This window comes from Aphis gossypii, chromosome 1 (assembly GCF_020184175.1).
Source record: "Aphis gossypii isolate Hap1 chromosome 1, ASM2018417v2, whole genome shotgun sequence".
In the NCBI taxonomy this organism is placed as follows: Eukaryota; Metazoa; Arthropoda; class Insecta; order Hemiptera; family Aphididae; genus Aphis; species Aphis gossypii.
Genome location: NC_065530.1, coordinates 27,907,933 through 27,934,912, shown reverse-complemented (window position 1 = coordinate 27,934,912; position 26,980 = coordinate 27,907,933). Strand labels below are relative to the sequence as shown.

At 26.9% G+C, this 26,980-nt stretch overlaps 3 protein-coding genes across 3 annotated transcripts in view; 1 reads left to right on the top strand and 2 right to left on the bottom strand.

Annotated features, from left to right (window-relative positions):
• LOC114121627 (autism susceptibility gene 2 protein-like) overlaps window positions 1-16,968 on the bottom strand; it is a 37,968-nt gene extending 21,000 nt beyond the window's left edge. Inside the window, 6 exon segments of the mRNA XM_027984037.2 lie at window positions 380-406; window positions 2,174-2,209; window positions 2,278-2,451; window positions 2,647-2,877; window positions 15,845-15,909; window positions 15,912-16,968. Coding sequence (XP_027839838.2) covers window positions 380-406; window positions 2,174-2,209; window positions 2,278-2,451; window positions 2,647-2,877; window positions 15,845-15,909; window positions 15,912-16,083 — 705 coding nt within the window. The 5' untranslated portion in view covers window positions 16,084-16,968.
• Window positions 16,969-20,919: 3,951 nt separating this feature from the next.
• On the top strand, window positions 20,920-25,749 carry LOC114121626 (uncharacterized). Its single transcript, XM_050197273.1, has 7 exons — window positions 20,920-21,024; window positions 21,096-21,244; window positions 21,842-22,217; window positions 22,277-22,563; window positions 22,625-23,116; window positions 23,174-23,442; window positions 25,355-25,749. The coding sequence occupies exons 2-7, from the start codon at window positions 21,123-21,125 to the stop codon at window positions 25,747-25,749; spliced, it is 1,941 nt and encodes a 646-aa protein (XP_050053230.1). The 5' UTR covers window positions 20,920-21,024; window positions 21,096-21,122.
• A 22-nt stretch (window positions 25,750-25,771) lies between these two features.
• Window positions 25,772-26,586, bottom strand: LOC114121619 (PHD finger-like domain-containing protein 5A). The gene is made up of 3 exons (XM_027984028.2): window positions 26,400-26,586; window positions 26,097-26,287; window positions 25,772-26,029 (listed from the first exon to the last, which is right to left on the bottom strand). The coding sequence occupies exons 1-3, from the start codon at window positions 26,449-26,451 to the stop codon at window positions 25,940-25,942; spliced, it is 333 nt and encodes a 110-aa protein (XP_027839829.1). The 5' UTR covers window positions 26,452-26,586; the 3' UTR covers window positions 25,772-25,939.
• Window positions 26,587-26,980: the final 394 nt, after the last annotated feature.

Here is a 26,980-nt window from a genome sequence, read left to right as displayed (position 1 = left end):
ATATACGAGTATGTGATAAGCATACCTAAAAGTTTCCAAAATACGCACTTCATATTATTAATATGTTTTGATCTATAAGACTACGAGAAATATTACCGTTAATAATTTTCAATTTTAATAAACCATCAACTATTTCCTCGTCAAAGTTTTACTAAATAAATACTATTTTGCAATTATAACAAAAGAATTTACGAAGTTTCTTTTTAAGATTTACTCAATGATTAAAAAAAAACATTGAAAATCATCACAGTTCAAATATAACATTTAAAATATACTAATAATAATTAAGATGGAATAAATTAAAAAAAAAATACTTGGATAATTTAATAGATTATATAGCATTATAATTATTTAATAATAATATTCAAAGAAATCTTACCTTATCGCCTTCGTCTTCGCTATCACACTAGAAATATAAAAAATATACATAATTAGTAAAAACCAAAAAATGTATTGATCACAAAAAAAATATTACATATTACCTCGATATAAAAAATAATAATAAATTGATACTTTACAGTTTACATCATTTATACATGCATTTAGTAAGTTGTATAGAAGAAGAAATGTTTTCAAAATCATTAAAATGATAATTTTGCACAAAGTATTTTACTATAAATGCTTCGACAATTATATATTGCTGTTTATTTTTCAGGCAAAAAATAGAGGAATGGAGTCAAATTTATATTTTATAAACTTACACACCCAACACACACAGCATTACTAAATTTACGTTCCATATTTCTCATATAATATTTTAGTTTTTATATACTAAATTAGAACTTAAAATAAAATAAATATGATTTACTTCTTCTTAGACTTAAAAACGTTCAAATTATCAGTGCTTTATCCTTAAATTTACAAGAAATTCTAGCTGACTTTGTTATCACCTTAGAAGTGTATGCACAATAGCGTGTACAGTAGTTATCTTTGAGGATGTCATAGCTCTTTCCATAGAAAACAGGAATATATACGTTTAGCAATTACAATTTTGTGTAGTAGCATTTATTTTAAAATTAATTAACCTAAAATCGAACTTAAAGGTAAGAACATTATTAGTGCTCTTAATTTTACGCAATATCTTAATTTGTATGTTATGAACATTTTTAAGATGCACAATGCACATACTCGTATATTTAAATATTGTAAAAAAAAAAAACAACGTAAGAACAGAGATAATAGGTTAGTTTACTTTAATAATAAAACTAACATAAAATTGGAACTCCCATGCTCAAATTTGCAATGTTATAAGATATAGACAACACATGCAGGTACGACATCCTCAGGAACATACGAGTACTTCATAGTTCATACTACATAACACCTCTTAAGAAATTTATCATTTCAAATATCTAAACAACAATAAACCTTAGTAAAAAAAAGAACTTTAAACACATTCTTTTAGAAAACCAATAATTTTTATAAAACTAGTTTAATAAGGATAGACATCAACAAAATCTTACATGTAATCTAATTTTAGTAAGATCCTAAGAATGAAAAAAAATAAATAATATTACAAATAATGATGCTAACAATAAATCATTCATGTAACGTAGCCGTTTTTTCTTTTTGTAAAAAATTGAAATCTCAGTTTATATCCATCAGAAAAAAAAATTATTATCGAATTAATTTTTAACTGAATAATATTCCATTTAATATAGGTAAATCTGTGTTTTATTTTTTAAGATACGGTTTCCTCGTAGCGCCAAACAAAGGAACAGCAGGCGTCATGAATCTGCGTCTAGACGTTTTCCATGTCCGGTAGTTGACGCTACACGCAGTTTTCTTAACATTGCAGGGAGACCGTACCTTAGGATACTAAACATTTCCTAGTCAGAATTCAAAGAGATAAACACTAAAAAAAAAAGCAAATTTGTTAAAAGACCAATACTATTTAAAAATGTACTATATCGGTTACTAAAATGAATATATATTTTAAAATTAAACTATCTTATCTTAAAAAATAATAATACAACGTATCTATTACAACTCACTAAATTAAAATATTAACTAAAATTCTAAGAATTTTTTAAATAAATTAAATTATCATAAACAGATCATATATTTTTAAGTAAACTGTTTACCAAGAATGTATGAGTAAAATATTAAAATATCAAATATATATTTTAAAATCGCGTGATTAAAAATAATTATAATAATAAATACTACTTACAATATACCCTCTGCCTGAACTACAGTTGCTACTCGCCTATAAAATAAATTAAGTGTTAATTATAATTAAAAATGAATAACATAAAATATATATTGTGATCTTACATCGCTGAATCGTTCCCTTGAACTTGATCGTCTTTGACCACTCTGACTAAGTGACGATGTAGATACTTTATTGCCAGATGGTCTTTTAAAGGATTGTACAGAATTCGAATGTACAACAGAAGTATCATTGTCTCCTCCTTCGCTATCGTGTTTTAAATCCAACGATGACGAATCCTGTACAAAAAATATTATAAAAAAACAAATTTTAAAATAAACACAAATAAAACTTATTGGAAAATAATTTACCCATAAAATCACGATTTTTTTTTGAGACGTATTTAAAAAATATTTGTTTCTCAAAAATCGAAATCATGTTTTTATTTATAAAATAGTGTTACTTTCTAGTTTCATGTTTGTTGTCCGACTTACCTTATTATGATTAAAATTATTAGGTGTTGTAGGAGGACTGGGAACATTATATTCTGTTTTAACTGGCGTAACTGGAGTACTGGAATTACTGTCGTGGTGATGATTGTTGTTATTGTGATTATGTGCATGATTTCGGTGATGCTTATGATGATTCCGATGTAAAAAGCTTTGAGATGATGGATCTAACCCAAGAGTCACTGCACTCTTCACCAAACATTGTTGCACACAGTTCTAAAAAAATGCAAACACATTAGCATATATTTATTTATTAAAATAATTATATACAAGTATTAACAATTTATTGAATCACAACACATAGAAAAACAATTTTTTCTTAATAATTGTAACAGTCAATAAAAATTTAAATTATATTACTTTTAAATAATTATAAAGTACTATACGAGCCAAAAAAAAAAAATGTTTCTATTGATTTATTAACTTTGTTATCTCTTAACTTAAAATTAAATATTTAATTTGAATACAATTAATATCCATTAGTTAGCATTACTTTTCTTTTACACAAATCATTGGCTATTGGTTATGAATTACATCATTGAAGATTTTAGGTATAGCCTAGGTACATATAATTATATTTTCATATAATAAATATATATGTAGATAATACATATCATTATTTACAATACTATACTACATTGTAAGAATACATAAAATAATATAGAACACTATAAAATATCTCCAAACAATAAACTCTTAATTCTACTTAACCATATAAAAATTAAAAAAATGTATTTTATTAACTATTTATATTTACTACCTATGTGAGAAATTATTAGTTATTGAATCACTTGACATCTACTTCTGTACCGTTTAGTATATAGGCATTAATATACAATTTAATATTTCTAATCTTTTAAAGATATTGTATGATAAAATAAGATAATATTGAAAATAATAATACCAACATAATATAGGTATGCATATATTTATTCTACGAATGTAAATATATACATCATACACATTCCATAACTAGTGAGATAAAATTAAAATTGGCAATATTACACATTATAAAAATAACACAATATGCATTTAAATAATTTTACGTATTATATTCTTTTCTTTAAACATTTTTATGGAAAATAAATTATATTCGTCGTAAGTTGAATTAAGATGCCAACTCAGTAAATACGAAAATGCATTAACTACTTAAAAACGAGATTTCATTTCTGTAATAAATGTAGCCAATTTTAATAATTGAACAATTTAATTATGTTCCCCTTCTATATAATACACTTAACGCCTCTCTCATACATAGCAGCATTTTTCAGTATTTTTGTTAGTTCTCTTTTTACTAGTTCTAGTAAATGTAATGTTCCTCGTGTTTATCATCTACCTCATCCCATCTCTTACTGAAATTCTAAAACTTGAGTACGTACCATGATGTCCTTCGCTTATATTTCGGAGTTTCGAACAACAATAAAACATTCTGTTAAAGATTTTTTTTTAGTCTAACAAGGAATTTAAAATTTAAAAGTTTATACTTAGCATGATCCCATCACTAACTCTTATAAAGTGTCTAATTTAAACATTATGTGACCGTTAAATTATTTTAGAAAAGAAATAAAAATTATACTAAATGTTTAATGTAGAAACTCCCTTTGTAGTCATTAACTACCCTATATAACCCACACAATCGTTTTTGAAATATTTTGCGAAGGCAATTACATTTTTAAATAGCCACATTATCTAATTTATCTGTAATATTTGACGTATACTATTAGTAATAAAAAATATTTTCTAACGTACTAAAGGATAAACTATGAGCAACCAAGATAAGACAACTAACTAAACAAGGATTATTGTCTTTAAACATTCTAGTCATCAGTTATTTTACACAATAATATATTTAAATTTGTTAAATATCTTTTTTGCGGTATTTTATTCTGATCTGGGCTAAAAGGCTGTTTTGTTAACGGCAACGAGTGCTTTAAACTATGAACATCTTTTATGGCAGTAGACATAAAACTTTGCTGACCATTAAAATAATCAGGTAACGTATCCTGCATCACGGCGAGCAAAGCAAAAAGAGTGCCCAATAATATAAGTATCGTAAACTGGATAATTATTTTGATTTATTTTTTACACAAAAAGTAAACCTATTTTTTATTGAAAAAATCGTTTTTCAAATAAAATGATTAATTATACATTTTGTATGTATAACAATATCTATATACCTATATTACATTACAATTATTTTTCGCTTAGGTGGATCAGTGAAGCGAGACCAAGTTTGAATCTTATGGGTGATGGAGGGGGGTTGGCGATAGCCAGGCGAAGGAAAGAATTCCATCGTAGGCTCTAGTGAATTCTAAGATATCTGGTTTCGGCAGCCGATAAAATGCATTATAGATTGCGTTTCGGAAAATTCTAGTTTAATCGAACATTAAACTTTTTTGACGTAAAAAAATATTGTTTTTATTTGTATAAAAATTTAAAAGGTATGGGCTATCTAAATATCATACATAAAAACTAAATTGTCATTTCAATACTAAGATAGCCGCGGTTAATATGATTTTATCAATTGTGATATATTCTTGATGATTTATTTATTTTTTAGATGAATTAGTTTCCGAATTTGAGTACAGATTTAATGATAAATTAATGTCAGTAGGTATTTGGTTTAGATATAATTTTATTATCCTTTTAATAAAAGTTCTTAAAAAAAAAAATCAGAATTTCAAAATAAAATTAACAATGCGATGATACAATTTTAAGAGTTAATAACTAAAAATTTGAATTTATTAGAAGACATTGTAAAAAAATATTTCGAAAGAGATCTCAGCGGTAAACCCCCTGACTAAAAAAAAAAAAATTCTTTTTATATAAGTGTACTAAACATGACTTTAAAGGTCACTTTGCATGACGCTTTTGGTCAGTTTTAGATTAAGAATGGACTGCCATTGTGTATAATATATAATACAAGACACTGGATCTACGCTTGTTCCAGATAAGTACTTAATAATTAATCTGAATCCTGTTTAATTTTTTAATTTTTAACCCACGTTATTCATGATTTTAAATAATTATAATAATTAATATTTTAATAATATTAATTTATTTACATTTTAAATTACGTATAATAAAAAATATTTTTTAAGTGAAATTTAAATTCAATCAACACTTTTAATAACTAGAACCAATATTGCTACCGACAGTAATATAAGTGAAATAACAAAATTTAAATGAACAGCCGAGTATAAATAATGATTTATGAGTGTTATGCTTATAGCCATTTAATAATTATTATTTATTAATATTTTCTTATAACAATTTTAAAATTAACAATGTTTATATTATCGTGTTTTCAATAAAGATAATGTGATTTTCATATTATATCTGCCTTTTATATGGAATAATGTTAAGTTGTTATTACTTATTTTGAGCACATTTATACCTATAAGGTACAACTGGTAGTCTACCATTTGGTTTTTCAAAAGGTTGGAAAATAATGAATAAACAGTAGGTATGCAACATATAACTCAACATCTACTTTAAAAAAATCAAGTGTTTTATTTACGTTGTACATACTTAATTTATATCCTACTTCAAAGCTTATGCATTATGAGAATAAGTTCCCAAGAGTATTTTAATGAGGGTAGCATATTTGTTCACACCCAGTCCCCACTGAACTATTATAAACATATTTCACAAGTGCTTGGGGTCGCATACATTTTTGAAATGCCATACCTGATGAATACTTAATCACATTTCTCTCTAGTTATTTCCTTAATAAAACTGTAATTTACTCTCCAAATTTAAAAATAAGAAAACAAATACAAGTGGTTTTAGCAGTTTAATTTACCACGTATTGCCCTAAATAAATATACAAAAAAAAATTTCTTTTAAGAGTGTATTAGTTTTTCAAAATGTAATTTTTATACTACATAATAATATTAAGTTTAATAACAATCGTAAAACTTTTAGCAAAAAATTCAAAATCTAAAAATGCGAGATATTTTTTATTTCTTTTAAATAAATTAGGTTAACATTATGATAAAAAAAATATTAAATATAGTAGGTATATACTGTAAGTATATCAATAATTAAAACACTAATTAGTTGAAACCTATTTTTATTATACGTTTTACAATTATGTATCTACTAATTTATTCATGGTAAATGATAATATTAAATATGGTATGATTAGTAAAGTATTTATACTTTATTTAAATACTTTTAGAAAAAAGTTACTTTATTAAATATAATTAAATAATAAATAAATTTAGATTAATATTTATAATAGATAAACTAAAGATATAAAGCGGAAGAAACAAATCAATTTGTCTAATAAATAACTTATTAAGAATGAATAATAAACTTATTTATAGAATACGTATTACACAAGCCAAATATATGTCTATTATCATACAGTACTATTCTAAAACAATAAATTATGCTAAGAAACAATTTCACAAAACAACAACAAATAGAAATACTTATCCTACTTTTTTTTAAATATTATTTAAAATCATATTATATCTAGTACTTATAGATATTTTTTATAAAATCATACCTGATGGATTTTATTAAATTAAAATATAAGATTATATTTTATTAAAATCTTAAAATCAACAATTACCTATAGAGTTGGAGTAAATTGTAGTTTTTGCAATACCTACTATTTTTATTATTGACGTTTAACAAGGTTTCCACACTTAAAATAGTTTGATTGCATCGGTGGAAGGTCGACAAGAATGCAGCCCAACAAGAGTATGGATTTACTCGAGTTCGGTTTAATTATGAGTTAAACTCAACTAACACGCCAGTTAATATGTAATGAATAAACGAACGGAATAATTTTACGCGTACCTATATTCAAGCCAGCAAAAAAAAAAAAAAAACTGTTTAACATTTACATTAAGATTCTTCTTTCTAAAAAAAAAACCTGTCTTGTACCAACGATGTTTAACGTCTCGGTTACGCACATAAAACAAGTCGTTATAAAATATAGCATGTTAAAACCTAGCTCAACAGTTATGTGGAAAAATAAAAGATTCGAGTTGGTAAGTTGACTAATATAATTTAAACCAACGATACAAGTATAAAAAAATAATATCGAATACACTTTTTTGTGTTTCTTATACCTATTTCAAATATAAGAGGTATTTGGCTTTTATAACATTCGTTTTTATATCGAAATAATATTTAGTCTGAGAGTCTTTTACAAAAAGACATAACAAACATCGTTAATAGGCACAAAATATGCACGACATTAAATGCAATGATAAGCGTCGCGATCACGTTAATGACGATTGCGACGAATTGCAAATTAACCACAGAATCTCTTAGAGATCGTCTTTTTAATCATAACATTTTACGATCTTATAAAATTTTGGAAAATCTTATGATTATGATCCTGAGACCCCATGAGTAAGAATATTATAATTATCGTAACAAAATAACTACACCGCGGCGAAATCGCAAAGATAAACCCCATCGGCCACTGGGAACAAAGGAGAAACACTGCGAACACGCGTGTGTCTAGACTATCACGTGGCGCTACAACCGTTTAGTTTGTGCACCATACGCCACCCGAACAACGCGGAAAAGATGCTGCCGACTTTTCCTCGCCGCCGACTGAATGGCGGATTCAGCGGACGGCAGGAACGTATCGATCGGATGGTAGCCGACCACGGCCGAACTACCGCTGCCGTACCGTCGGTCATTGCTTTTGTTCGATAAGGTTTGTGATGGAAGGAACGACGGACGATGTGGTGGGTGGAGTTAGCGTCGAAACAACCGGCTCGGGTTCATAAAACGACGAGCGGCACGCCGCCGCGACGGGCACGGATGAACATGACATGGACAAATTATCACCTCCTCCCGCCCCAATCTCTCTTCGTCCACAGGCCGTTTAATAATACAAACGACAATCGTACACTGCAACCGGCTATAACTCTTTTTCTTTCATATATTATTTTATTTTATTATATTTCTTTAACAGTTTTGTGTTCCTTACGGGAACCGACCTCATTTGTTAATCATTTAACGCGATTAATATGCGTCAGTCTCAAAAGATAATTACTTATATTATACACATATTTATGCGAGGGGTCTCTTGTTGGCTCTTACGCCTCAATTATGGTATCTGAAAGGTAATCGGTGATAAAGATGTTCGTTAAAAAAAATTAATGCAACAAGTTACACATTATTATTACCACTGTTATAATAATATTACGTAATAATATGTCATACAATACATTACAATATTATTTAAACTCAAGTGATGCTTGTTTAAATAACCAAAAATATGGGATAAGATTAATCCGAATCAAATACACTGTAACTGTAACATTATCCGAGACGTTTGAGCAAGTTGACACAATAACTCGTGTCAACAATGTAAAATCTATTAATTCTATTATTTTTAATGGGCAATTTGCCCGACAAGGAAACGAGTGATAGGAAAATAATCGATATCTTATAAGTATCGTGAAACTGATTTGAAAGGAAAACTTAATAATATAAGGGGGACAAAATTTCTGGGTATCGAACTATAATGATATCAAGTTCCTTTATTGCTGGCGACACTAATACTTTGCATTATTACTTATAAGTAATAAGTTACTAGTATCGATATTAAACGGTTTAACGATCAAACGAGCCAATATCTTAACTTAAAAATATTAAATAAACTGATTAAATTCCAGATTACCCAAAATAATACAAAATAATATATCATATCAAAGTATAAAAACATCACAAAATGAAAAATGAGTAATAGATTCAATTTGTTCTTACATAGGAAATAATAATCTATAGTTTTAAAATGATATATCAATTTATTGTTTAAAATATTAAAATCATCTTGATAAACCCTTTTATGTAAAAAAAAATAATATGTAAATAATATAATGTATAGTTATAAAATAATAATAAATAAATTTATAATAAGTGCAATGGTGCCTATTATAACATTACAATATTTTAATATAAACATAACTGAATTTGATAAATCTTGTAAGCTTAATCATACTATGTAGTCATATAGATGATTTCAAGTTTTCACATTATATAAAAAAGAACTTTTTTCATGACCTATAATGTAATGTTATAATTACTTTTGAAAACTATGATAAATTTTATATTATTATCAAATAATATGCTTTTAAAATAGGTAATTATAAATTTATTTTAAACCTTCCTTACTCAACGAGTACACTTAATTTACATTTTTTTTTGAGCCAAAATAACCGAACAAAATAGCTTGTTAAAATCAAGGTACAAATATATGTAATCAGTGATAATTGACAAAAATTTAAAATTTAAGTACCACTTTGGACTTAAAATTAACTCTAGAAAACTTTTGAAAAATTTTAAAGATTGGAATAAGGATATTAAAATAACAAAGCAATAAAATCATTCTAAAGACCTAATAAACATGATGATTGATAATTACTTAAATATATAGAAATCATTTAACATAACAAGTTATTTATTTATTTAGGATAAATAAATTCATGTTTTTTGAAATACTAAGACTTGTAGCTAATGCGATGATGATAGTTGACTTTTTACTATTAAAAGTTTGTTTAAAATCTAAAAATAATACAGTATTAGGTATACATTAAATGTATACTAACAATAATATTTATGTTTAAACATATAAAATAATAAACATCAAAACCATAAAATAACTTTATACTTTAAGCTATTCAATGAATAATGACTAAATATCTGTATTAATTAATTAAAATAAATTATGGTACTTATGTACAAAAAGTTATAAAGTGTAATTCAAAATACATATAACTCCGCATATAACTAACAGTAACTATAATTATTTAAATATATTTTAAAAGGGTAGTATTAGTTTAAAACTTTGAAATAGCTTAACCCTAAACTAGTAATATCATTACTAAAACTTGTTTCTTTTGACTATGTATAGAGTATACTGCACTATAAATAAAGAGCATTCGATTAATTTTTACTAGATATTTATAGTCAAAACAACTTTAGACTAAAAATTAAAGTCCTAGTGAATAAACTTTCTTAAATAAATGTAGTTTATGATAATATCTAAAATACTAAAAATTGATAAATATTAATTTACCCTATCAAATTAAGTATTTGTCTAACATTTTAACTCACGATAATTTTATTTTTTAGGACTATTTTATTTACTTATACTTAATAATACTTATTTTTAGTACTTTGTTTAAATAAAATGTATGACATTTCTCATGTTTATTTCTTAACAATTATCAAAATTTCATACTATTCAGTACCTAATATAACTGTACTTAAGTGTATGTATAATCAAAAGTATAATCTTTGTAAAATTAATAATCTAACCTAACCTAACCTAACTTATACACAAATGTAGGTACTCCTCTTCACTACAAGTTTCACTTAACTAACAGATTTTTTTTAAAAAAACGGTGTAAAAAATTAATGTTAAACTATATTTTAAAGAGCAAATAAAAATTCAACTTAATTAACTTTAAATAGTTATATATTTTTGTAATTTTAATTTTGCTAATAATAATCATACAAAGTCACAATCAATATAACCTAGTTACTTGAAGTATATTGATTTGTTTTAGTTAATAAAAATAATTCTGAGGAATATAACTGTAGGTACATATTTTTAACAAGCTTACATTTCTAGTTTTTCTAACCTAAATACACAGTATTTCTATTCTAAAAAATTACAATAAACCTTTAATTTGCATAATACTAATCAATCAATATTGTATAGCATATCAGAAAATTATTTAACACTTAAAATTGCAAAATAATTGGCCTGAGCTACCAAGATAAATGAAATTAATAAGTCAATTATTCTATGATCTATAATAATCACTGTAACTATCATACTTAGGTATATAAGTAGTAAGTATTATTAGATAATGGGAAATGTTAAAAAAATAAATTAATAATTATACACAACTAAAGCAACAAACTGACTTTTAATATTTAACTGAAAAATATTCTTCTTTATAACATCAATTTATAGAACAACCAACACTAATAACATATCTATTCGTTCAATGGCTCATCAACACTCATATCAATTATCAATATATATGAATATTCTGTAAAGCAGTTGCAAATATTGAAATTATCACATTTCTTGTTATCATCTACCTTTATTCATCTTGATGTGCTCAGCTGTAGATGTTCAACAAACCCCTATGTAGTTAATGTGTTTAGCCGATATGGACCTTAGTTCTCATGCAATATGTATACTTACTACCTAACTAACCTACTAACCTATTTCATACTTGTAATAATTCTTCTAATGGATCTATAATTTTGTTATTATATGCAGTTTTTAGTAAGTAAGTTACACTATACTATTATCAAATCAAAAGGGATTGCTGTATATATAATAATAAAAATTAATAGTATGAATAAAAAAAAAAAAACTGTTGGATTGTAAAAAGTAATTTAAAATCAATCAATATCGTAAATGATTTAGAATTTATTTTTATTCATACATTATTATAATATTAGTAAGTATATACGCCTTCCTAGTAGTACCACATAACATTTTAAAAGTTGTAAACAAATATTATAAAATTATGATAATATTTAATAAAGGTACTGTTAAATATAATAAGTTATAATTTCCAAGTAACTAAAGGTATTAGGTAAAGTACCTAATACACAATTTTGCATATTATACATCCTTTATCAATTTTAATTTCTATAATTTATGAGTTCAAATTAAAAAATTAATAACTTAAAGATTAATAAGTTTATATTAAAACAAAATATTGCCATGGCGGTACAAACCTAGTAATTTTTGGTAATTATTTTAACCACCGAGTCATACTTAATGTCTAAATTATTATTTAAAAAAATAAAAGTATAAAATAATAAGTTAATATGTGGTAATTGACATAAGGGTACTATACCTATAGATTATAATATTAACTAAAGTACCAACCTACTACCTAGCACTGTTACACTGTTGTACATACTACATAAAAAACCGTGAAGACATAAAATATTTATTTTTTAAAACTTCAATCCAAAGTTGGCAAAAAAAATTCATAAAATAAATAACATTTAAATTTTCTGTATATTATCTTTATGATAATAACCAAGGTAGGACAAAAATTGATCTGGCTACCTGGATTTTTGATAATATTTTCAAAAATCAAAAACCATAATTTTGAAAATATAGGTAGTTGAAATATCATATTTTACATATAACATAACCTCACATTGTTAGAAAAATTTAAAATAACTTTCAAATTATTTATTCTTAACATTGACCAATTGATTGAATAATCATCAACATTGATAAAATTATTATAAATTAAAGACTCAGCACCTATTTTAAGGCTAGGTAAAACATATGTAAGTAAAACAATAAAAATAGTTTAATATATAGCTAGTTCCAACATTTTCATCAATCAAATACTAACTATATTTTATATCATTTAATTTGAGTAATGGTTTATATTATCAAGATTATTTATATATCTATATATTTAGTAGTTATCATTGTTACCTAGTAATCCAACATTATAAATATAAATAATATATTTATTTTTAATTTTATCTGCATAGTCAAAAGGCAACATTAATATTATTTCTGATATTATGTAAATATATATATATATATATATATATATATATCTAATATATCTACCTACTCTTAAATGAAAAACATTTAGATAATTTTAATTGTAATACATAGGTAGGTACATTTTTATATTATTTAAATGTACCTATTTTATAATAAAAGTATTTAAACCTTTTAAAACAAATAATTTATAAATAATGATAGGTTATTGAGAAGTCTAGAACATATCATAGAACTCATTAAAATTATGTAAGAATATCTTTTTTACTTCATATCTATATTTTAAATTAGGAAATTAAAAATAATTGTAAGTACCTTAACCAAGTAATTAAATTAATATACCTGTAGGTACAAACTAAATGCAAATGATAAGATGTGTACCTATGTAATTAAACTACAAAATTTAAATTTAATAATTAATTAATATTCAATTATAATTACACCATGTAGAACGGACGCATAAAGAAACAAGTTGTATTTCGGTTAGGTATTACAGGTAAATAAAATATATAGATAGGGAACTACTTAAATTCTGATTCATTAAAATTAATTCAGTATTAAATTTAATTGAATTGGCAGTATGTATATTCTCCAATTTTTAAGTATTTAAGTAGGTAAGTAATTATTAAATTTATGATAGGTAATAAATACAAACTAAATAGCTTACTTGCTTAGTCAATGCTTACTATGAGTTTATGTTATCAATACTCTTCATAAAATTAAGAAAATTGAATAAAAATAGATAATTAAATGAGTTATCACCTTAGCTTAGCTAAATATTTTAATTTAATTCTACCATAAAATTACATAACTTCTATACATTTTAAATATATACTGTCTATTGAAATAAATAAATAAAATGTAATTAAGACTTATCTTAGAAAAGATCAATGGCAGAAGAAATGGCATATTGTTTTTCTATAGGTAGGTTAACTAATACCTACTGTAGATGAATATAATATTATATAAAATGATAGGTAACATTCATGGGCGTTCGCAGGGGCCATGCCTCCCCGCTTTTGTGGCCAATGTTTGTATACCTATTACAGAATTTTATCTAACCTAACATTTTATATATATATATATATATATACATAATATACACCTTGCCCATACCGGTGAAAATTTCTGTGGGCGCCCTTGGTAACATTTTTAAATTCATTAGACATCAATTATACATAAATGTAAGTATATATATTTTTAATGGTATAAAGTTATATGTTGCTATCTCGGTTGATATACTCTGTACAGTGAGAGAACACTGCAATCTGATAAAAATCAGTTACTCTGAGTGTACAGGTACATACCCATACAACACCCTGCTACAATATCTCAATTACAGTATTGCATGGGACAGAATATAGCTTAATTCTGTTTGATTGCTATCTACATCTATGGATAGTACCTATGCTAAGTTGTCCAATTTAATTTTTTATAACTTGATAAACGTAACAAAAATAATAATAAAACAGTAAGTATTATATTGGATATTATAAAAAAATATATTTCAAGGTAAAAATAACTACTTAGTTATTACTAATATCAATAGCATGTAAAACCCTTAAAAAACTCATAAATTGTTAGTCGGTAGCACCTAAAATATTGATATTTTAACTAATTTAAAGCAAATTAATCATTTTTAAAACACTAAAGATAATAAAAACAAAGAAATTTTAGTTTCTAATAAAACTTTATTTAGGTAGGTATGATTTTAGAATATTCAATATTAATAATATTTTCTAAAGTACTTATTTAGATAATATGTCATTATTAATAAATATTTGATAACTTATCACATAAATATTAAATACAATAAAAATTAATTAATCACATACTAATATACAATGCATGTGCATACCTGACATTATATTGTAACACATTACTATCAATATTTAATCAATACCTCATTTAAAATTACAACAAAGTACCGAAATAAAAATTAAGGGTACAAATTGTATCAGGAGGTAAATTGATAATAAAGTACTAAACAATAGATACTCATGTTAAGGTATAGATTATCTGCAGCGCCTAAACATGGAGTGATGCTGCCGTACTGTTCCAATATCTACAGGCACAAGACGCTGCAGCAAAACTATTCCTTATTAGTATAACCCACTTGAAAAATATTTATTTATTTATTTATTATGTAGGAACCAAAATAAAATAAATACAAATTATATCAGATAATCAGATTAGTTGGTATAGAAAAATGTTTATAATATATATCAAACTATATTCCTAGATATGCTTTTTAAAGAATACCAATATAGCCCATATATCATATTTTATAAGATCAATAATAAAAGCATATTATCACTCAATAGAAGGTATGAAATTTCCAAACACATTCATTTTATCATGACAATTTGACAATTGTACTTATCACATAAACAATTTGATTAACATATTTTGCTGCTATACCTCTATTCACAAATGAGACTTTTTACAAGGTAATGCAGTCTCAAACAGACCAAGTCAAATATCAATTTACGATTCCATAAGGTAAGTGTCATGAGAAAACACAATACTACATACCTACCTACCTAATTTTTGTTATACCTATGCTCGATAAGACAATAGGTTGTGTAAGTAATAAGTAGGTACATCATAAGGTGTGTATTAAGAGTTGAGATCACTCACTTCGAGATCTTCGTATGACTTGAAGGAAAGAATAGCAAATCCGTCGACGACGTCCTCGTCGAACAGGTCGTTTCCTTCTTTTTTCTCCGGTTCGGAGGCGGGGGCCTCTGCGCCTTCTCTTTTGCGGACAGTTCGTCCTCTTCGCCACTGTCGAGCTCATGTTTCTTAGCGTGCATACGCTGAGCCCGTTCGCGGCGCTTACTGCGTTTGATACGCTGCTGCTTAATATCCGTTTCCATGTTATCACGACACGTCAGTCGTCCAGCACACAACAAACTTGAACCCGTCGAACGCCGGTCGGCCGGTCATCGCGAACGAAACACAAATAATATCGGCGGAACTCACTGCACATCACATCGTTCGAATTGGAAAATTATCAAAAAAAAAAATCAAAAAAAATAAATAATAATAATAAATAATTCGGTGGGGATATTATAATAACAGTAGAGAGAAAAAAACACGCACACAAATCCGACGACGTTATTATGTATTACATATAATTTATAATTATAATATCACGAGACGCGACCGTAGATCATTGGCCCGTGCGGTGGCTGTGTACACACGATTGCGCGTGAGAGAATAACACTATTATCGTTGGCAATCAGACGCGCAGACGGGCAAACTGCGGCGGCGGCGGCGACGACGTCGTATCGTCCGTCCCAGCTCTAGCGTACGACATCACCGCCGGGACCGATGCTCCGAGATCGAATAATATTCGTGTGATTCGCGGCCGCGGTGAACTGACTCGGCGACGATGGCGTAAAACGGCTGCGGGAACGGGCAAATACGGACGAAGAGATCTTACGGCGACGGCGGCTAAAGCGATAACGCGAACGGGGCAATTGATTTAACAAAACACACGCACACACACACACACACGTCAAACACGTACACACACGATAGACGTCAGTGGTGGTCGGTCGGACTGGGGAGAGAACGTGCGCGCACACACTCACTTGTCGCCGTAGTAGTAGTAGTAGTAGTGTATCGGAGAGAGAGAGAGAGAAAAAAATAGTAGTAATAATAATAATAATAATAATAATAATAAAGGATGGAAAACAAAAATAACGCGCAGTCTGTCTCGCTCGCGCGCACGTCAGTAGTCGACGGCCGTGGACAGTCGTGAACGCGACGGCAATAATCGCACGACAGAGTTGCTGCAGCAGCCCGAGCCCCGAACGACGACGGGAAAAGCGCCGCTGCCAGTGAGCCCGCGCGGTTGGTACGCACTGGGCGCGAACACCGTCCGCGGTACAGTGTGGCCAATTAAACGGACGCGAGTCGTAGAGCCGCTGCCGCCGCCGCCGCCACACGATCGCGCGACGTTCGCCGTTTCACCAGACGGCAGCAGCTATTACCCTAATACTCGTACGGCAATTAATATTGTGATTTTATGATGATCGCCGCCGAACGCGGAGTAGACGGCGTGCGGCAGGCCCCAATCCGCAGTAGCGCGACCGTGGCCCCTGTTCGCCGTCGGTCGACACGTCCGTCGCCGATTCGGGTGACTCCGATCTCGGCAACACGCGGTGGCCACCAGCGTTTCGGTAGTTATTACGCTTACGAGTTGAAACTTTCGACTTGTTTGATATTTATCAAATTCGTCGTGCGACGTGCTTGTTGTTAATTTTGATCAACTCTTTAACAGAATATTCTTCTCGATACCTTAGAGGAAGGGCTATTCAGCACCTCCCGATTGTCCATTGAAATCACGCCCCTGTTTTCCTATATCTATGTTTGAATTATTGTGCGTATTAGGTAGATTGATGGGCGAATACTATCACTGCAATATCGATTCATTATTGAATTATATTCTAAAAAAAAAGAAGTAACATTGTATTTTTTTTTTAATGAAACACAAAAAATGAGTAGTATATTATATAATATACCTATATTAACTTGACAACTTGGGAGGATATAGAACTAAATAAAAAACGTCTTTATTGATGAAGGGCTACCTTGTCGTGAAATTGTATTTTACAATAAGCATAAAATTAAGAATGAAACATTTCTTTCAATCATTATCAAATACTAGGTAACGGAAAAATATCTTTTTCGGAACTCACCTATTTAGAGGGTAGGTCAGTGGCGTTCTCAGAAATTTTCAATTGGGGGCTCTCCTTTTGTAATAATACAAAATACAAAGATAAACATAATAATTAGTGTAATTAAATATAAGTTATAACAATTATAAATGCCTATAAATATAAATTAATTAAAATAAGTGAAATATTTTGAAAATTAAACCGTGTAAAGAAAATGCCAATCTAAATAACTCGTGAAATTTTCAAATGTTTACGACATACTTTTTGAATAATAATATATATTTAAAATCGTTTAAGGATAAATCGTTACGCGATTTCGTAAAAATTTAAAATTCAAACATTCATAAAATTTTTCCTATAATGATGTTTCGAGTTTTCTCTATTTGAAGAAAAACTTAGGAAAAACTTAATGATGAATTTTTCAACCTTAGAAATGAACACAAAAATTTTTATCATTTTTCAACTACAAAATTACTTGCAAATTTTCGCGATTTTGATATATTTCGTAAAATTTTAAACCATAAACGCTTATAAAAAAAAGTTGTGACCAACGATTTTTGATTTTTTTTTTTTAACTACAATAAAAACAACCTATAAGGAATCTTGTATTAAATTTTCAAGTTGTTTTGAAGTTTTGAACACCCAAAATGTTTTATCGACTCTTAAAAAAAAATTCTCAGAAAAATCAAAAATTTCAGTTGTTATTAAATACCTAGCTCAAAAACATTGAAAAATATTTTGAAAATTTTACCGTATATAGATAACACCAATATTATAATGATTTGGTAAAAAATTTCAAGTATTTATAGTGATTATTTTTTGTGTTACAACCATATAAAAAATTCAATTTAGTCAAAAACTGGTTTTGCGTAAAAATTCCCGTTTTTCCGTCACTTTTTTTTTGTGTTTCTCGATTTTTTTGAAAACTGTTGGAAGATGTTTACTTTTGACCTGTATATAATGCACCAAAGATACTGACTTTGCCATCGGAAACCACCCCCGAAATTAAAATCAATACATTCATCACTTCGTTCAGAAACAAGAAAATAAGGCCAATGGGGAGGATTCAAACCCCATGACCCCCCCCCGGTGAGTACACCCCTGGGGTATGTATAACATTATTTGCACTTACCTATCATTATAATTAGAAAATTTAGTTAAACAAATTACTTATCTGCATTTTAACTATCATAAATAGAAGATGATGCTTTAATGATGAAGCTATGTCCTCCCACAATTTCCACAAATCTATATCGTAAGAAAACATCTACACCTGCAGATGGTCATGGTTACCAAAGTTTTAAAAAAGTTTCAGAATAATTATCACGCTTTATTTCTAACTTTCTTAATACAACGATAATCGTTATGAGCTATAGCCTATAAGAGATGTAAAAAATATTTTTAAAGATTTTGAAGTCTTATAGTTCTCAAGTATTTAAACTTAAGTGTTTTATAAAAGGTCATTTGCAAATTTTCTTCGTTTTAACGTATTGTATTTTATCAAAATCAGAACTACAATAAGCGATTATCAAAACAAATTGTGTAGATATATTATGTACTAAATGGTCATATTTTATGCACTATTGATATTTTTAAATTGCTAAACAAATATAAATTATATAAGGAAGAACTTTGTGTTACATTTTCAGTTTTTTTACTAAAAAAATGATTTATGCAACCCTCAAAAATTGTAAAAAAATAGTAAGTGATTTTTAACAGTGGCACCATACTAAAATTAAATTGGGGAGGGGCAATAATTATTTCTTGTAACCCGCCACCTTTTGCACCATACATGCGCTTACATAATTTAATACTTACGAAAACAAAAATAGTACGCACTACGCTGCGTATGTTATTTATCGGCCAGTTTTTTTATCTCTATTCCTTATGAATTGGTAAGTATAATTATATACATTTATGATTTATGATTTATAACTTACATAAATAGTTTTTTTGGGTACACGTAGACCTCCGTCCATCGGAAAAAGAGAAGGGCAGTCGCTCCTAAGTCCTAGGTTATAGATTTAGCGCCACTGATTTTTAATTTGTTGCAAGTTGAATAGAAATTTCACGTATATCAGTATTTAAATCAAATTATAATTATTTATAGGGCCTGCTAGCTTTAGCTATTTTAACGCCCAGCACAAGAATTATTTTGGCAACCCTCCTTAAGGCTTATAAGCAAATAGAATTAGAGGAGCAATTCGCTTTCTGTCATAGTATGACTCTATTGTAGCCTGTATTGTGCCTAAAACTGGCCCTGTACTTTTATTAAATTTGAAACATGTTTAAGTATGATTATTTAAATAAATGTTAAAAAAAAAATAAGTTAACAAAATATCAGTCCAACAAACACCTTCTGATCAAACGGTCTGGCTTCTGCACACTTTCACAGTCCGCTAAGGCGTTTTTCTAATTTAAAATTTTAAATTAATAAGTTTTGAAGAAAATAATGTATTCATGAAAGTTACAATTCCAATATAAAATAGGTAGCTATCTACACGCGATTGTTTCATTGTAATTGGTTTATTTGGTTAGTTCAATCTAATTTTATATTCAATTACTTTTTACTAATTTATTTGAATTGAAATGCAATTTGCATACCTACAGTAATACCTGCTTTCAATTGCACAGAAGCATAGATTTCATGTTAGTGATTGGAATTTAAACAAATGTAATTTTTATTTTATAAAATAGTATTTATTTGGAAATTGTATCTGAGAAAAACTTAAACTGTATTTCTATTTATAAAAGTAATCATAGAAAATTATGATAATATGAATACTTATATATTTTTTATTTTTATCGAATACTTCATAATTTGTGAACCACAGTTGTCGGCTACATCTTCAGCAAATACAAATAAATTTAAGTGAGTTTTAACTAATTTCTAGTACTCTAGTTAATTATGTTTTAATATACACATTAAATATATTTTACATTTGTAAATTATTGTTTCAAAGCTCATATGGAGAGATAAAATGGAATTCAGAATTTGAAAATTTAGCTGTAGATATAACATATAAATGGAAAGATACGGCTACTTGTTTGAATTTAATACTTGATCATTACCATGATGGTATATTAGATAAAGGATTTTATACAGCTATTGCTGGAATACCATTATTTAAAGTAATACAAAAACAAAATAGTTTATATTATATATTTATTTAAATTTTAAATTTTTTGAAAATCATTTATAGACATTAGTTGACGACTCGGAGGATTTAATGTCTCCAAATTTTCAAACCTGGCAGATTTTAAATAATGTTAGAAAACAAGGATGCAACATGAATATAATATTCATTCTTAATGCTGATCAAACAATGAGATTACTAAAATTTAGCGATAAGTAAATAATTTAATGATTATATTCTAAAAATGTAATTTACAACTATATTTATTATAAGTAGGTATTCTATTGATAGTAGTGTAGGTACCTACTAGATATTAATTATCCAAGTCTAACGATAAGAAGATATTATGTACAAACTAAAAACAATATAGCACCTATTGATAAAATTTGTTTCTAGGTATGTTAATAAATAATAATATAGCAGGGCTTCTATTTTTCTAACACTCTATAGCTACAGAGTATATTATTCGAACAAAATGTTTTTTTTTAAATTACCTATTATTGCATTTGACAGAGATACCTTTTTATATCAACTAAATGTAACAGAAAAATATTTTTTTATATTTTTAATAAGAAAAATTCATACGAACTAAATAGCATCAGGTTAAAAAATAATCAATAATTTTTAATTTAGATCAAATTAACTTTTGGGGACAATTTTTATACAAAAAAATAAATATTATACAATGAATTTTCATAGAGTGGAATACCTATTTAAATAATATTATATAATTTATTAAAATATGTTTAAAGTGCAAAACTAATACGGTAACTAAATGAAGAATATACTATATAGCATTACACAATTTTCAGGCACAGAATGTTGGATTTTAGGACTAAATTTATGTTATTACATGATCGTAGACTTTTCACAAAGCAACATCATGCTTTATGGACGAAAATTATAAATGTTGTGTTTATTAGAAAATATCGTTTAAAAGAAATGTATGAATTATCCACTGTTCCTTATCCTGCTCCAATCAAAGGGACATTGGTTACACTAAGACTAGATATATGGAATAAAAGAAATTTTCAAAAAAAAACGGATTTATACATAGACAAGGTTTCAGATCTACAAGGAAATTTACTTAAAGTAGTAACTTTTAATTATATTCCATCTGCAATAAAAAATCCATTAATGAATGAAAATGATGAAAATTCTGGTTATAAGAAGGGTTTAGAAATAGAGGTATAATCATAAAAATGTATCAAAATTCTGAAATTAAATTTTATGTGTTATTGTTTTAGGTTCTTAGAACACTAGGAAGTGCAATGAATTTTATTCCAGTTATATATGAACCACTAAATTGGCGTACAGAACAATGGGGTAAAAAGCAAATTAATGGAACTATATCAGGATTGCTAGGAGAAGTTTGGTCTGCTCGTGCTGATTTAGCACTGGGCAATTTACATTACACACCATATCATCTAAATATTTTAGATTTATCTATACCTTACAATACAGAATGTCTAACATTCTTAACATTTGAATCAAAAACAGATAACTCATGGAAAACTTTGATTCTTCCTTTCAAGTAAAAATATAATATAACAAATTATATTAATAAATTAATATTTACACTTAATTTTTTTTAGATTAAATATGTGGGTTGGCGTACTTATTACACTTCTTGTTGGAGGCTTTTTATTTTATGCATTTGCTACAGCTCATAAACATATTGAAGATAATGAAAACTTAATTAAAATGATACAATGTGATATTCAGAAGACAAAAATATTAGAAAATAAACCTGAACTATTAACAGAAAATAAAACAATTATAAAAAATATAGATATTATAAAACATACAGTTAAATATCCAAAAATAATCAAAGAACAAAAATGTATCAACGAACAAACAAAAAATAATCAATTTAACAACACAGATGTAACTGGATTATATTTATTTGAAAATATAGAGAATAGTATTTTGTATACTTATGGGATGTTAGTAGCTGTATCATTGCCAAAAGTACCCAGTGGATGGGCCATAAGAATTTTAACAGGGTGGTGGTGGATTTACTGTTTATTAGTTGTAGTTGCTTACAAAGCTAGTATGACGGCAATCCTAGCTAATCCAGATACCAGGTTAAAATATTATTGTAATAATACTATTTAATCATTATATTTTAATACAATTAACAGGGTTACAATTGATACATTGGATGCTCTTGCTGAGAGTAATATAAATTGTGGAGGATGGGGAGAACAATCAAAAGAATTTTTCATGACGTCTCTAGATAAAACTGGACAAAAAGTTGGTCAAAAGTTTCAAGAAGTTTATGAAGTTGATAAAGCTATTGATTTGGTATCCAAAGGGCAATTTGCTTACTATGATAATATACATTTTTTAAGATATGTAAAAGTGATGCAAAATACCAAAACATATGAACAAAATGTTCAATTAATAAATGGTATTCAAAAATAATAATTTGTTATAAAATAGGTTAAAAAATTATTTTGCCTTACTAGTTTTAAATGATTAAACGTTTTATTAAATTAAACTTTTAAACAATAATCGAAAAATGTTTCTTAAATAGTATTACAGAATTAAATAAAAAAGCGGGTAAGTGGGTACCGCTCTGCTGTACATTAGGTGCCGTGTGAATCACTATTATATATTATAGGAGTGTTAAATTTGAATCCAATGATAGTTATCATTGTATACGAAAAACGATTCTGAACGAAGATGATTTGTCAGCCTAGGATATAATTTCCAGTGGTTGGTGAAAAAGGTGGTTTATGTTTTAATGACCTGAAATCTGAATACACCAAAATTTAAGTTATTTATAATTATTGTAAGCTAAACTTATGAAAAATCTTGTATTAAATTTTCAACTCTTAGCTACTTATGCAAAACTGTTAATGAATTATACCTACAAAATAATTTCCAAATATTCATGATTTTGATGAATTTTTGTTAATATTTGAACTTCAAATGCTAATAAAAAAAAATTGTGCCTATGTATTTTTATAATTTTTAAGAGTAACTTATAAGAAATTTTATATTAAATTTTCAAGTATTTTTATTGTCCAAAAATTTTTTTCAGAAAAATTGAAAATTTCAGTTGTCTATAAATAGCTCAAAAAAAGTCAAAATATTTTGAAAATTAAATCATGTAAAGAAAATACATATTTAAATAACTGGTGAAATTTTCAAGTATCTATGACTTATATTTTTTGAATAATAACAAATATTTAAAATCGTTTGAGGATAAATTGTTATCGTTACGATATATCGTAAAAATTTAAAATTCAAACGCACTTAAAATTGTTCCTATAATGATGCTTCAAGTTTTCTCTATAGATACTTGAAGGAAAACTTATGGTAAACTTAGTGTTGTATTTTAAATCCTTAGTTATTAACACAAAAAATTTTATGATTTTTCAACTTCAAAATTATTTGCAAATTTTCGCGTTTTCGACAGATTTCGTAAAAATTTTAATTATAAACGCTTATAAAAAAAAATTGTGACTAACGATTTTTAATTTCTTTTAGCTACAATAAGAGCAACTTGTAAGGAACCTTGTATTAAATTTTCAAGTTTTTTTGGTCATCCAAATTTTTTTTATTGACACTCAAAAAAAAAATCTTATAAAAATTGAAAATTTCAGTGGTCTATAAATAACTTAAAAAAAGACAAAATTTTTGAAAATTTAACTGTATAACACTAAGATAAATATAGATAATACTAAGATAAACATAGATAACACTAACATAAACATTTGGTGAAAATTTAAAGTATTTACAGTGATTAGTTTTTGAATTACATTCATATAAAAAAATCGATTTAGTTGAAAACTGGTTTTGGGTAAAAATTCCCGTTTTTCCGTCACTTTTTTTTTTGTTTTTCTCGATTTTTTTGAGAACTGTTGGAAAATTTTTAATTTTGACCTGTATAATGCACCAAGGATATTCACTTTTCCATCGGATACAATCTCCAAAGTTTGAAATTGAAGCATTATTTCGACTAGTTATGCTGTACGCAGACACAAAAAGAAAACACACACATCATTGTAAAATCAATACATTCATCACTTCGTTCAGAATCTAAAACTACTAGGTAATCAATAATAAAAATATGGTTTACAGTAATTATAATTACTTTATCTAATACATAGCTTAAATGTTATAAGGTATAATGAAAAATTTAATTTTAATATGAAATATAATGATTAGGGACAATGATTATTAAGTTTAGTCCCAACACAAATTAGTAATTATTCTAAGACTAAACATTTAGTGAATTATTATTATAATCTAAAATATTAATACTAATTTAAACAAACCACTTAAGTTTATTTGTTTTTCAATTTTTTTTTAAGGTACACGCAATGATACGAGTAATGGAGATTTTACACTACATATAATGTCAACATGTATAATTAATATGCCAATATCATTAGGATTACAAAAGAATTCTCCATTAAAGCCAGCAGTTGACAGATTCTTGAGAAGAGTTATAGAAGCTGGATTAGTAAAAAAATGGTTAAATGATGTTATGTCGGATACAGTAATACTCGAAGAACCACAGCAAATCGAAGAAGTTAAAGCACTTATGGATCTTAAGAAACTTTATGGGGCACTTGTTGTTTTGGTTGCAGGTTATATTTTAAGTATATTGGTTTTGTTAATTGAAATTGGTTATTGGTATGGAGTGGTAAAAAAAGATCCACTTTATGATGAATATTCATTAAACTGTTATTATTCACAGAAATAAAAATAGAAAAACATAATACTACTTTTATGATTTAAAACATAATGTTATATTGATGAAAGATATTGAAATAATATATAGTTTAAGCTTTAGTTTTGAAAACAAGAACATGAATTCAATATTTTAATTATTTCAATAACTAATTAAAAATAATAATATACATAAAAAAAATAAAAATAAAAATACAGTGCTTCTAACGCCGTTTGAATCCATATTTTTTCCGTTCGTAAAATAGATCTGTTTTTGAACTTCCCAAATTTACAATTTTTGGACATCCATCTCTCTGAAATAATAGAAACATTATGAACTTAATTTATAAAACTTATAAGACAATTTGAAATATAACTTACATCTTTCTCTTGAACTGTACATTCCTTACAATAATATGCATCCGATACACCAGGTCCACCACATATAACACATCGGCCCTGGTACGAGCCATAATTGCACTCATCACATATACGTACCAGAGTACATGGCCTGACATATGAGTCACATATTACACATTTACCATCACACTTTTCACATAATCGTCCTATAGCTGTTGTAGAGATAAAATATGTTAATTAAACAAAAGTGTATAAGTAATATAGAACTATATTAGACTATATACATATATGAAAATATTAAAAATAGGCGTACACTACACTTACCAACGCCGGGTTGTTTACGACAAAATATCAAGTCTGGATGATGTTTAGCCATTTTATTGGATTGATGTCTACGTCAAATAATTCAAATAGGATAATCGATAAAAATTAAATATTAGTAGAATTTAACTTATTTTAACCGGCTAAACCACGATTCACAAGTGACTATCAGCTAATTAATTATTTGTTATCACAACACAACTCACAGTCACAGTATCACACCAAACATTCGTCTTACAAACAATAATATTTCTAAATATCAGTGTCGCCAATGTAAAACTGTACAATTGAAAATGATAAAAACAGAATAACCAGCTTAATTAAACTTTAGGTATCACAAAAATATTCAAAATTGTATTTATAATATAGGCAATATAGCCAAAATATATAGGATAATGTATAATCTAAATCCCAACTCCTAAGACCTGACCAAATAATATTAATTCATTGTAGTATAACTTTCTACAACTGGAATGAATAATTAAAAGTCGATTGTCCTATAAATTAATGTATAAATATATATAAATTAATCGAAAAAGTAGAAATTTAAATATTACAATGATCCTACAAACATTTTTTAAAAA

Bases quoted from the DNA above. Each gene is read 5' to 3' on its own strand.
- LOC114121626 (XM_050197273.1), top strand. From the start codon at position 21,123: ATGTCTCCAAATTTTCAAACCTGGCAGATTTTAAATAATGTTAGAAAA. The intron at 23,117-23,173 runs GTTAAAATATTA...TACAATTAACAG, and splicing joins CTAGCTAATCCAGATACCAG to GGTTACAATTGATACATTGG. The intron at 23,443-25,354 runs GTATTCAAAAAT...TTTTTTTTTAAG, and splicing joins AAATGTTCAATTAATAAATG to GTACACGCAATGATACGAGT.
- LOC114121619 (XM_027984028.2), bottom strand. From the start codon at position 26,451: ATGGCTAAACATCATCCAGACTTGATATTTTGTCGTAAACAACCCGGC. The intron at 26,288-26,399 runs GTAAGTGTAGTG...TCTCTACAACAG, and splicing joins TCGTAAACAACCCGGCGTTG to CTATAGGACGATTATGTGAA. The intron at 26,030-26,096 runs GTAAGTTATATT...CTATTATTTCAG, and splicing joins GTACAGTTCAAGAGAAAGAT to AGAGATGGATGTCCAAAAAT.